The sequence below is a fragment of the Lathyrus oleraceus genome, chromosome 7 (genome assembly GCF_024323335.1).
Source record: "Lathyrus oleraceus cultivar Zhongwan6 chromosome 7, CAAS_Psat_ZW6_1.0, whole genome shotgun sequence".
In the NCBI taxonomy this organism is placed as follows: Eukaryota; Viridiplantae; Streptophyta; class Magnoliopsida; order Fabales; family Fabaceae; genus Lathyrus; species Lathyrus oleraceus.
The window spans coordinates 36,283,340-36,294,866 of record NC_066585.1 but is presented as its reverse complement, the minus strand read 5'-3'; the positions used below and the strand labels follow the sequence as shown (position 1 = coordinate 36,294,866).

General features: G+C 34.7%; 2 protein-coding genes across 2 annotated transcripts; both read left to right on the top strand.

The window, feature by feature from the left end:
- Positions 1-1,862: 1,862 nt before the first annotated feature.
- Positions 1,863-7,710, top strand: LOC127100465 (uncharacterized). Its single transcript, XM_051037669.1, has 9 exons — positions 1,863-2,198; positions 2,259-2,364; positions 3,225-3,406; positions 4,360-4,505; positions 4,969-5,060; positions 5,207-5,493; positions 5,678-5,741; positions 7,201-7,263; positions 7,393-7,710. Exons 1-9 carry the CDS (start codon positions 2,011-2,013, stop codon positions 7,582-7,584), a joined length of 1,320 nt encoding a protein of 439 aa, XP_050893626.1. The 5' UTR covers positions 1,863-2,010; the 3' UTR covers positions 7,585-7,710.
- Positions 7,711-8,029: 319 nt separating this feature from the next.
- On the top strand, positions 8,030-10,959 carry LOC127100464 (pollen receptor-like kinase 1). The gene is made up of 3 exons (XM_051037667.1): positions 8,030-9,156; positions 9,446-10,048; positions 10,237-10,959. The coding sequence occupies exons 1-3, from the start codon at positions 8,487-8,489 to the stop codon at positions 10,839-10,841; spliced, it is 1,878 nt and encodes a 625-aa protein (XP_050893624.1). The 5' UTR covers positions 8,030-8,486; the 3' UTR covers positions 10,842-10,959.
- Positions 10,960-11,527: the final 568 nt, after the last annotated feature.

Here is an 11,527-nt window from a genome sequence, read left to right as displayed (position 1 = left end):
AAGTAGTCAGAGGAAAGGAGTGACCGACCCTAAAATAGCGTCCATATGTACCTTTAAGAATCATGGTCACCTGTCAAATATATATGCCAATGTAATCAAGCGGACCAGATTAGTTGTAAAAAGTATGCCAATGTAATCAAACGAACCAGATCAACTGTAAAAAGAAGTTAATAAAATCAAAATTTGGATTTTTTCCTTAGAAACATAAACAAACTCGAGTGAAATCAAGTGAAATATAAATAATGTCGTGCCCTAACTAGTCACTTCAACCCACATGCCCAAAAGAAGCAACGAAACGTTTCAATGATGGAAATGTGTTTAATGCGCTTGTTCCCCACTACCTTTTCAACTAAGTTCGAGCATTTCCATTTATAGTTCTAAGTAAACGATATCCTTAGAGTCCGGTCACAGCCGCTAAAGACTTCCTCGACTTCTTATACGCCTGACGATTAAGTTGACCAAAGGTCCAAATCGATAAGGCCCAAATTTATGGCAATCCATATCACATAACCCAAGGTATAAAAATCACTCCACGCAAATGCAAGGTACACTTTATGATCTTAATTTTTCACCACACTCATCTTAAACTGACGTAGGCATTGAAGTGCTAACCTTACATATCTACCCCGCGTTGCCATATCGGAGATCAACACCACTGGTTCAAAAATCCTCATCACTAGCTTACATATAATTACAGTTCTAGAACGTAACACATGCCAATAACAAAGTTTCGAACATATGAAACCCCACAACCCACCTTTAAGAAATGATAATAATAAAGGGAACAAAAGTAGGGGAAAAATATAGACCTTACATTAAAAGAAACGAGTTGATCGCCCATGTGTCACAAGTACCATCGAAAATACGTTACATATGAGTCTAATAATAAATAAGGGCATAAGAGCTCGCATGTAAGAGAGTGGTTAATGACCCCCCAAAAGAAGAGCTTTTGCAGTTTGCAAATGACAAAAAAAAGGGAAAAACAATACTTTGAGAACTCCTTATATGCGCCTTAAGCCACAAAGGACTTTACAATCCACCATAAAGGGAAGCTAAAACTACACTATCAACGGTCCAAATCTCCTTATGAGCTGTTCAAAATACTTGAGTATCCTAAGGTTAAATAAATATCATAGTGACTAGTACATGGACGCACATCATAAATTTACAAAATAAAATCTAGTATGCTCGTTCTCTATGAAAGTGACTTCCAATCAAGGCTCATTGTATACTTCATCTGATCAGTCGACTTTGGGGTGTACGCGACAACGCCTGTCCTGGTCGGGACAACTATTATGGGTCGTTCGCAATACCCAAAGCAAAAGGCCCAAAAACACCATTAAGTTGTAAAGAGCATGAAACATGTGATCCTTCATTCATCAGAGAACATGCAATTCTGCCCTCAAAACACATGTATCACCGTCTGATTAGATCCAACGACTACCAATTCAATACACCTCACCGCGTGCAGACGATTTTAATTTCTCTCACTATATAAAGAGAAAAACGCAACATTTTAAGTATCCAAATCCATTAATACTCTCACATTACTCCTCATCGTTTGTGATTTTGAACAAAACATTACCCATTTTATATTTTAATTAAAATCCATCTCATTCTTTCCCCTCACCATCTATCCCATTTGATAAAATTATCTCTCTTTCTCTTCTGACTCTCCGTTCATTTATATAAAAAACAATTCATTCTTTTATGTTTATTGAATAACCAATGTATTTAATCTATTTATAAACTAAATACTTTAATTATTCAATAAATTTAAAAATCTTTAGTATATATTATCCATTATAAAAGAAATGTGTATTTATTATTTATAAATATTTGATTCTTGTACTCTTTACAAAGTAGACCATTTTTATATATTTTAAACAAGAGCATTTGATTTTAGGCCGCGAAGTAGCTCTGAGTTTGAGTTGGATTGGATTGATTCCTCTCTGAACGGTTGACTGATTGAACCATACTGCCTCCATTTCAATATTTAATTTTCAACGAATGCGTATTCGTCCTTTCACACACATTCCCCTTTCGCCGATTTCAAACAACCACTCACGCCGCCGCCGCCGCCGCTTATTCTTCCACTCTTCCAATTCCATGGATAATAACAACCAAACTCAAACTGTTCCAAATCACGTGCATTACAACCACACCGATCCCTCCAAATACGCCAGATGGAACGCTAGGTAACACATTGCTACATCTTTCTTTCACATTTTCATTCAATTTAATGCTTTGTTTCACAGGGAGAGCTTCGAATTCATGCACGCAAGACCTTGGCAACGAGTCAATGAGTTTTACTTGAATACTGTCCGTGGAAACTTCTCTTTCCCCCTTCTATTTCAATCTCAGGTCAACAACCCTAATTTCATATTTCACTGGCTTATGCTCTAAGTATTTATCATACAAATGCTTAAGGATATAGTATTTCTCTAAAATAATATTAAGTCAAATTATAACTTATTTGCATATCTTAGGACCTACTTATTTGCGGTTTATATCACATCACAGGTGCTTATCAAAATAACCGCTTATGAATAAGCTGGCATATAAGTTATTTTTATAACAAAAGATAAAATAAATTTAAATTGTTTTTATATATGCTGGAAGTTATTTTGGAGAACTTATAAAAATAGACTAAAAAAAATTAAGAAAAATCTTTTTTGATAAGGATTGACTACTAAACAGTGTCACAAAACTTATGTGAGTGGATATGCTTCAATAAGTCAATCCAAACAGGCCTTTACTGTGATGAGCTTATGTAAATAATATGAATACAACTTATGTACTTGTTTTCATAAAGTCTCCGGAATAGTCTCACAAGTGGTTGTGCAATAGATAAACTCAAATAAGTCAAACATGCCTTAAATATATTTTAGTGTTTAACTTCTTGCACTATTAGCATCAAGGTTTTAAATAATGGCCGAGATTGCATTAGTGATGCTTGTCATTATAGAAAATTGCTGTTAAATTTAGCTGATGCAATCACAATCAGTGTTGCATTAGAAACATAAAAAATACTTGACTTTGCGGCTCTAACTGCGGTGGTGGACTGTTTTTTAAATTTTGGTCAGCATTAGTATGGAGATAAATTTTGAATACCATGATACTCCATCACTCCATGCTATCACATTGTACTAAAGTTAAAAAGATTGTGCATGCCTTCAAGTTTTAGTATGTTTATTGTTTTTAATTCTTAACTCTCTTAACAGACCCTTCCTGAACATGACGATTCTGGAGTTCCAGTAATTTCTGATAAGGCTGAGTTGGAAAGTGGTGTATCCAAAGATCGCAGTGGGAAGTGGGCAAGATTCAATTTCAAAATTGTTCTTTCGTATCACGGGGATTCTTTTGATGGGTGGCAAAAGCAGCCAAACTTGAATACTGTTCAAAGGCAAGTTGTTCTTCTTGCAAAATATGTGGTCATGATTCTCTCGAACATACTACAAAATAGTTTGTAGTATAATTCTCTCGAGCATACATTAACAAACAGTCGTTATTGTTAAGAACTATTACCAATAGCTGTTTGAGCTCTTTTATTTTTATTTTTTTATTTTTATTGATGTTACATACTTCAAAAATGAGTGTTGTGGTTTTGGTTATATACCATATAATATAACATGCTTTTACACATCAGCTTTCTCCTTTTGTGATCTATATAAATATTCTAACGTTTATTAGTTATGCTCTTAGTTGCATATATAAATGTATTTGACAAAACCATGATACACTTACTATAAAATGGTATAGGTGTTTCTCATGTCTCTCCCTTTTCTGCTTCATGCTCTACTTCTGGATCCAATTTGCTGATAGAAACCGGTACCAAAGAACAGGTTAATAGTAATAACCGACTTTTATTTATGGCAAAATATGCTTACAGTATACACATAATTACAACATATGTATAATTCACACAGAAACTAAACAAATAATTAGTATACTATTAAAAGACAACTCCTATGGTCCTATAAAAGAAATTCGAGAGTCTTGGTCTTTCCCTCCAAGAATTCGTGAGCTTGGTCTCTCCCTCCAAGAATTAGAAAGCTTGGTCTCTCCCTCCAAGAATTAGAAAGCTTGGTCTCTCCCTCCCAAAACCATTAAAAAACTATTCCATAATCAGTTTCTCCTATCCTTTCCCTATTTAGTCCTAAAATTAAATAATATAACTGCCATAATAACTTCTCATATCTGCCCATAACTGCCATTAGAAGAAGTCTAACACTTGCCTTCCATTTATTTGATTACAATATTAATATGGTAAACAAAACAAATAAGCATGTTTAAATGAATTTCTTTTTATTAGATTTTTATTCTGCTTCTTGTTCTTGCACAAATTTCTTGATACAGCATAGTAGAAGCTTCACTTGGTAAATTTGTTGATGAAGATAAAATTCAACTGCTCAAGGACAAAGGTTTGCCTATTGAAGGCTGTGCTGCTGTTGCTGGTCGAACAGACAAAGGAGTGACAGCCCTTCAACAAGTTTGCTCTTTCTGTAAGCTGTTCCCCTTTTCTTATCATTGCTTTTACAATGTCCAAACCTTCTTGTAAATGAATTGATACATACTCAATATGAAAGAAGACAAAACTGGAGCCCTAAAATCTCTCTTATAAACAGTTTTATGACAAAGATGTTCCGCATTCCACGACCATGTGTCATGTATATCAATAACAATTATATTTAGTACAACAACAACAACAACAATTATATTTAGTAAATTTTACTTAATTTGATGGTTAGATTGATATGGATAAATGAGAATAGAGGTTGAGAAAGAGAGAAAATAAAGGAATGTGTGAAAGCTGAAATCTGAAAAGAGAGAATTCTCTGTGATGAAAAGCTGAATATTGAAATATGACTAACCGACTAATAGAGGTATAGACAAGTGGGTTCTTTTTTCACACACTGTCGGATTTGATTGGACCTTTCTCCCTAATCCAGGGTTTGTCATGCACAGACACTTGGAAGAAGGATATTAAGCCAAGAGAAATTGAAGATGCAATAAATGACGCGGCACCAGGAAAATTAAGGGTCGTATCTGTACATGAGGTAATATCTTTATAAGCAATATGCACTGTGAAGCTAATGTTTGATACAATTATCAGTTGCCATGAGTACAAAGAAAAAGAAAAAAAAATGGTTTGCTGGTCTCACATTCTTAGATTTTGTAACAATCATAGTATGGAATATTGTAGGTATCGCGTGCTTTTCATCCAAACTTCTCTGCGAAGTGGAGGCGTTACCTTTATATTTTCCCACTCACCGATGGATGGGATAAGGGCCAATGCAGCGGCAATGAGGAGACTTCTGACAGTCTTGTATATAATGTAATTTGTGATTCTGTCAGCAAGGATGAGTTGGGAGATGAAAAAAAATCTTTTGTGTTCAGTGTAAGGAAGGTAAACCGGCTTTTGCAAAAATTAGAAGGAAAATTGCTGTCCTACAAGATGTTTGCTCGTGATACAAAAGCTTCAAGAAATGAGTAAGAATTTAATACTTGAATTTCTATTTTTGCAGTGCACATTACAGACACCATCACATTATACTTCTGGGCAAGATACTAAGTTTTATTGTCTGTTTGACTTTTATTTCCTTGGTGTTGACAATACTTTGAATAGAGGAAATGTCCTTCACTGAGTTGACTTATGACTATCATTCTGTTTCAGTGGTCCACCAACAGAGTGTTTTGTTCACCATGCTCGAGCTATGGAAGCCAGATTGCCTATAACTGTAAGCAGCTTTTTAATATTTATGCATTTTATAACTAATTTTTTTTTTCATTTCCTTTATACCTTTTTTGTTGGCCAGAATCGTTATTCTAAATTGGAAGCTATTTGAGTTTATGTGCTCTTTGTATGTTTGTCCGTGCTTGTGGATGTGATTGGAAGAGGGTGCGTGGTAGCCCTCTTTACTCTAAGCTTCTAGTTAGCTTAAAAAAACAGTTTCCCTTAAGTGGGGGACGTGTGTTTGTGAAGATCTATTAGATTTTGTCTACTGTGCCCAAGTTCCATTAAATGACTAAACTAATTCACTTTTTGTCTAGCTTATCTTCATGATTATCATGTCATGTGATTTAAGTAGAACATTACTGGCAGACCAAGCTTCAAATTTTAGTCATATTCATTTGGTGAAAAATGAACTGTTCATGGTTTTGCTCGTCATCAGAATAGGGGGTAAATTTGTCCAAGTAAATAGGGGAAGTAAGGGTAATTTTATACACTCAAATCACTAATAATGGAGCCCTCCATTTTCTTTCGAGAAATGTAGAAGCTCCCCACTCTTTTCTGAAGAATGCACGGTCATGTTTTTCATTATAGGTCATTTTATAAGTGAAAAATATATGGAGGTTTGTTAATGATGGGTTTTTTGGACTGGTGGTTTGAGCTGGGTCTTCAGCCTCAATATAATTCACATTGCATAGTAAAGCATATGCTGTTTTTTTTGGGTACTTTGGGAAGCGAAAGTGTCAAGATACAGCAAATGATAGTTTTTATTCAGCAAAATGAGAAAAGTAGAGTGGACAATAGTAGCACACACATGAAAATTAAGTGAAAACAAAATCTGTTAATGCCGCGTGACATCAGTCATGACTTTTGTACATACACATCGATTAAATTATTTTTTGCATGACAGGAATCTCAGATATTATTTGCTAGAAATGTTAGAAAAAGACTAGAGAAAAATTTCTGAATCAGACATTAGCCCACCTACCAAACATGTTTGATGCATCCAAATATGACTTTAATCACATCTTTCTGAGTGGACAAAAAAGAAAACGTGCATTTTATGCTATTTGTCCATGGGTTTGAATATTAACAAATTTCACGTGTCCATAATATTTGTAGTTAAATGACTTATATGCCCTTGGCTTCCTTCTCTTCATCTTCATCTATATAACCTCAACATGAATGCCTTTTGTGTTTTCCTGTGAAATATTTAACTAGGCCATAAAACCCTTGTATCTCAGGTTTGTACTATTCAAAAGCTATATGGATTCTTATGCCAGTATATATATATTTTTTTTATTTATTGCATTCTCCAAGACATTTTTCAAGTCTTGTCCTTCAGAATTACAATAGGAATTCAATAATATCTAGTTGTGCTTTAACCCAGACTCCTTAGTTATATACAGTTCTTTGCTGTTGAAGAGAAGCTTATTCATGTTTCATTTCACTTGTGACATTTCTAGGAAAATGGAGAAGAAACAAGGGTTATGTGCATTGAGTTGGCAGCTAATCGCTTTTTACGCAAGGTAACTGTTGTATGTTTTTTATTTCCTTGGTGGAAACCGTATTCAGTAAAGGTCCTGTCTTTCTCCAATTCAGTATATTTCTTTTTTTTCTTTCCACTGACTTGGCTGAGGCTTATTGCATTTTCGCAGATGGTTCGAGTGCTTGTGGCAACCACAATTAGGGAAGCTGCAGCTGGTGCTGAAGATGATGCCTTGCTAAAGCTTATGGATGCCACATGTAGGCGTGCCACAGCTCCTCCAGCACCCCCTGACGGCCTATGTCTAGTTGATGTAGGGTATGAAGAATTTGACAAAGAAAAATGCTTCATTCTGAAAGATTAGAGTTTTGTTAAGTTGTAGAAAAGTTGATTTATATGAAGATATCATTTTTTATTGTAATTTTTTTTCGTATACATGCATTTAATTAAATTATTCTATAATGCCATTTTTTAAGGTTAGTTTCTAAAATATCTATTTTATATAATTTTATTGGAAGGACATGCAAACAATTTTTATAGTGTTAATGCATTAAAATTAATTTCATAGTTGTTTGGATGTTTTTGATACTGTGTTTACCCTTTGATAATAATTAAGTGTTCCATTTCATCTTTAAGACTTCATGTTCATGAAAAAACAGACTTGAGTTTTTTAAAATGACAATGTTTATTATTTTAATTTTAAAAAATTAGTCCCTTTTATTCCAAAAAAATTAGTCTATATATATTATTTTTTACTTTAACTAAAAATACTTTTTATTAAACATAAAGATTAAAATTAAACATAAACTAATATTTGAAACAAAAATATATACTTATCATGACTTGTTTTCGTGGCTTATTATATCTTATAACTCTGTTTCTCATAACAATAGACTAATATCTTTGTTTTCCAACCAGTTTCAAAAGTAAAGAAGAAAAGGCACATAGAAGGTTGAGTCAGCAGAACAGAAACCTTAAAAATAGGCAAACAAAAATTGTTGTCTTGTTTCAATTTGAAGGCTGTCCGAATAATTCTACCCATTGTTTCAATGCCATCTAAACTTTTCTCTGTCTTCTATTCTTAGCTTTCCTTTTCTTCTTCTTTCTCTCTTGTTTCAATGCCTTCTAAACTTTTCCACCCTCCTACCTTTTCCTTCTTCACCCCCAGTAGCTCCTCTTATCCTTTTATCTCTATTGAGATTCAAACTCTTTCTGGGGGCGCACACGCCGCCCGTAGCGCGTGTGTGCCATTGACCCTTATTCACTATGGCAGAACTAATCACTGCTATTGAGAACAGAACCATATTCATCATATTGGTTTTCTTGTCATGTGTTGTTTCATCATCATATGCCGCTTCTGACTCTGAATTGCTCCTCAAGGTAAAGGACAGTCTAGAAAAAGATGCCAATATATTGACATCATGGAACACAACAACATCTCCTTGTCACGGCGATAATTCCAACTGGCGCGGCATTCGTTGCTACCAAGGAAAAGTTTGGGGATTGAAACTCGAGAATATGGGGTTAAAAGGGTCCATTGATGTTGATTCTCTTAGGGAGTTACCATATCTTAGAACTATTAGTTTCATGCATAATCAGTTTGATGGTGCTTGGCCTGAGATTAACAAACTCGTTGGTCTTAAATCGGTTTATCTTTCAAATAACAAATTCTCCGGAGATATTCCTCCTGATGCTTTTGTAGGTATGCAGTGGTTGAAGAAAATTTATCTGTCAAACAATCAGTTTACAGGTCCTATTCCACCTTCTATTGTTTTGTTGCCAAAGCTTATGGAATTGAGATTGGATGGAAACAAATTCATTGGTCCTATTCCTCATCTTAAGCAATCCATATTGAAATCATTCAGTGTAGCTAATAATCAGTTGCAGGGTCCAATCCCAATCACACTTGATAAAATCCACGCTTCTTCCTTCGCAGGTGAGTTTCAATTCTCGTTATCTAATTAATAAACTCGCGCACACGCTCACACACATCAGAGCCGTCTTAAGGTTTTAGAAACCATCTTTAGGTTAGTCAGGGTTCAACCGAGACAAAACAACTAGAGGTCCTATTTAACCATGGTTAAACTGTGACAAACCTATTATGAGGTCCGTGGAAAATTCGATGCCATGTGCTATAGACCGTCATGCACACCCTCAATAACGGCCCTGATGTATCGTTTATGCATTATATGATATAAATGTTTATGTTATGAAATGATGAGCAGGGAATGAAGGTTTATGTGGAGCACCATTAGCTGCATGTGCTATGAAGAGGCCATCGATCGCAAGTATTTGTATGGTGGTTGTGGTTGTTTGCGTAGCATTGATTGTGATCGGACTCACAGTGTTTTTCATCCTTCGTCGAAGAGGAAACCGAGATCCATCATCGATTCTCGAGAATCCGCCTTCAGGCCACCATGGTGCTAAAATAAGTTATAAAGATACGGGTAATGACAGTATAAGGTCAACAAGATCGTCGGGTTCGAGCCGAAGTAAAAAAGGCGACCAGATGAAGCTGTCGTTCATAAGAGACGACAGAGAGAGATTTGATTTGCAAGAGTTGTTGAGAGCATCTGCAGAGATTTTGGGAAGTGGTTGTTATAGTTCTTCTTATAAAGCTTCTTTAGTGAATGGACCAAAAATAGTGGTGAAGAGGTTTAAACAAATGAATAATGTAGGGAAGGAAGAGTTTCAAGAGCACATGAGAAGGATTGGAAGATTGAGTTGTCCTAACTTGATTCCTCTTGTTGCTTACTATTATAGAAAAGAAGAGAAGCTTTTGGTTACTGATTTTGTTCAGAATGGAAGTCTAGCCGTTCGTCTACATGGTATGTCTTATATACGTAGAAACTCATTTCTAATTTTTTCAAGGCCTAATCGATCAGAAGTATCTGCGTTTGAACTATGTTTACTTAAATGACACATATACCCCTTCGAGAGTTTATGTGTCATTTAAGCCGAACTTAAGAGAGATGCATGCAATTTTGTTGACTTATGGTTACTTTTTGTGTTTCAGGACATCAAGCTCTAGGAGAACCAAGCCTTGATTGGCCAACAAGGTTGAAAATAGTGAAAGGAGTAGCAAGAGGTCTTGAACATCTCTACAAAGACATGCCAAGCCTAATTGCCCCTCATGGAAATCTCAAATCCTCCAACGTCCTTCTAACCGAAACATTCGAACCACTCCTCACAGACTATGGACTAGTCCCAGTCACAAACCAAGAAATGGCCAAAGACATAATGGTAATATACAAATCACCAGAATATCTTCAACATGGAAGAATCACAAAGAAAACTGACGTTTGGTCTCTTGGAATACTAATCCTAGAGATCCTAACTGGTAAATTTCCAGCTACATTCTTACAACAAGGGAAAGGAAGTGAGGTGAGTTTAGCAAATTGGGTGTACTCAGTAGTACCTGAGGAATGGAATAGTTCAGTGTTTGATAAAGAAATGGGTGACACAGTGAATGGTGAGGGTGAGATGGATAAGCTTTTGAGAATAGCATTGACTTGTTGTGAAGAAGATATTGAGAAAAGATGTGATTTGAAAGAAGTTGTTGAGAAAATTCTACAAGTGAATGAGAGAGACGTTGTTGAGAGTATAATAGACATGAATTGAGAAATATAACCTTTTTTTCTTCTTCCATGTGGATGAATATTTGAGATTATTTTACCTCATTCATTCATTGGATTTCTACCTATGAGTATGTATAAATACATATATCCATTAAAAACAAGGTCAAATTAATGTGAGAGATGGATGTATTACTTTAACTTGGACATTTTCTATATAGATTGCTTCTCTTCTTTATTGATATTCCAAATATTGGAAAGTTTTGACAATTTATAAATGATTCTTTAACAACATTTTTTTTTTAATTTATTTTTTGCATATGGTATTAGTGTGTCATGATCTTTATTGATGTTTTATTTTTTTCTCACATATAAGTACATGACTGCGATGGAGAAATATGATAAATTCGAAAATATTATCTTAATTTTAGAAATATATCTTCAGATGCACTTATTTTAAACTAAATCACATTTTAAGTGAGTCACTCCCCTATTTTTCAAAAAAACAGTTAGGAAGTATATCTATGGACAAACCTCTTCAATTATTTTGTTAATTTAATAACTCATTAACAAATGGGGAAGTGCAATTTTGGATTTGTCAAACGGAAATTTGAAAAAAAAAATACCACCTTGCATATATTTTTCAACTCAGCAAATAATTCGGAAGTGCGTTTTCGGAAATGTCAAGCAGGAAATTTAATAAAACACCACCTTGCATTTCACTCATGATCA

Bases quoted from the DNA above. Each gene is read 5' to 3' on its own strand.
- LOC127100465 (XM_051037669.1), top strand. From the start codon at position 2,011: ATGCGTATTCGTCCTTTCACACACATTCCCCTTTCGCCGATTTCAAAC. The intron at 2,199-2,258 runs GTAACACATTGC...TTTGTTTCACAG, and splicing joins TACGCCAGATGGAACGCTAG to GGAGAGCTTCGAATTCATGC. The intron at 2,365-3,224 runs GTCAACAACCCT...CTCTCTTAACAG, and splicing joins CCCTTCTATTTCAATCTCAG to ACCCTTCCTGAACATGACGA.
- LOC127100464 (XM_051037667.1), top strand. From the start codon at position 8,487: ATGGCAGAACTAATCACTGCTATTGAGAACAGAACCATATTCATCATA. The intron at 9,157-9,445 runs GTGAGTTTCAAT...AATGATGAGCAG, and splicing joins CCACGCTTCTTCCTTCGCAG to GGAATGAAGGTTTATGTGGA. The intron at 10,049-10,236 runs GTATGTCTTATA...TTTGTGTTTCAG, and splicing joins TCTAGCCGTTCGTCTACATG to GACATCAAGCTCTAGGAGAA.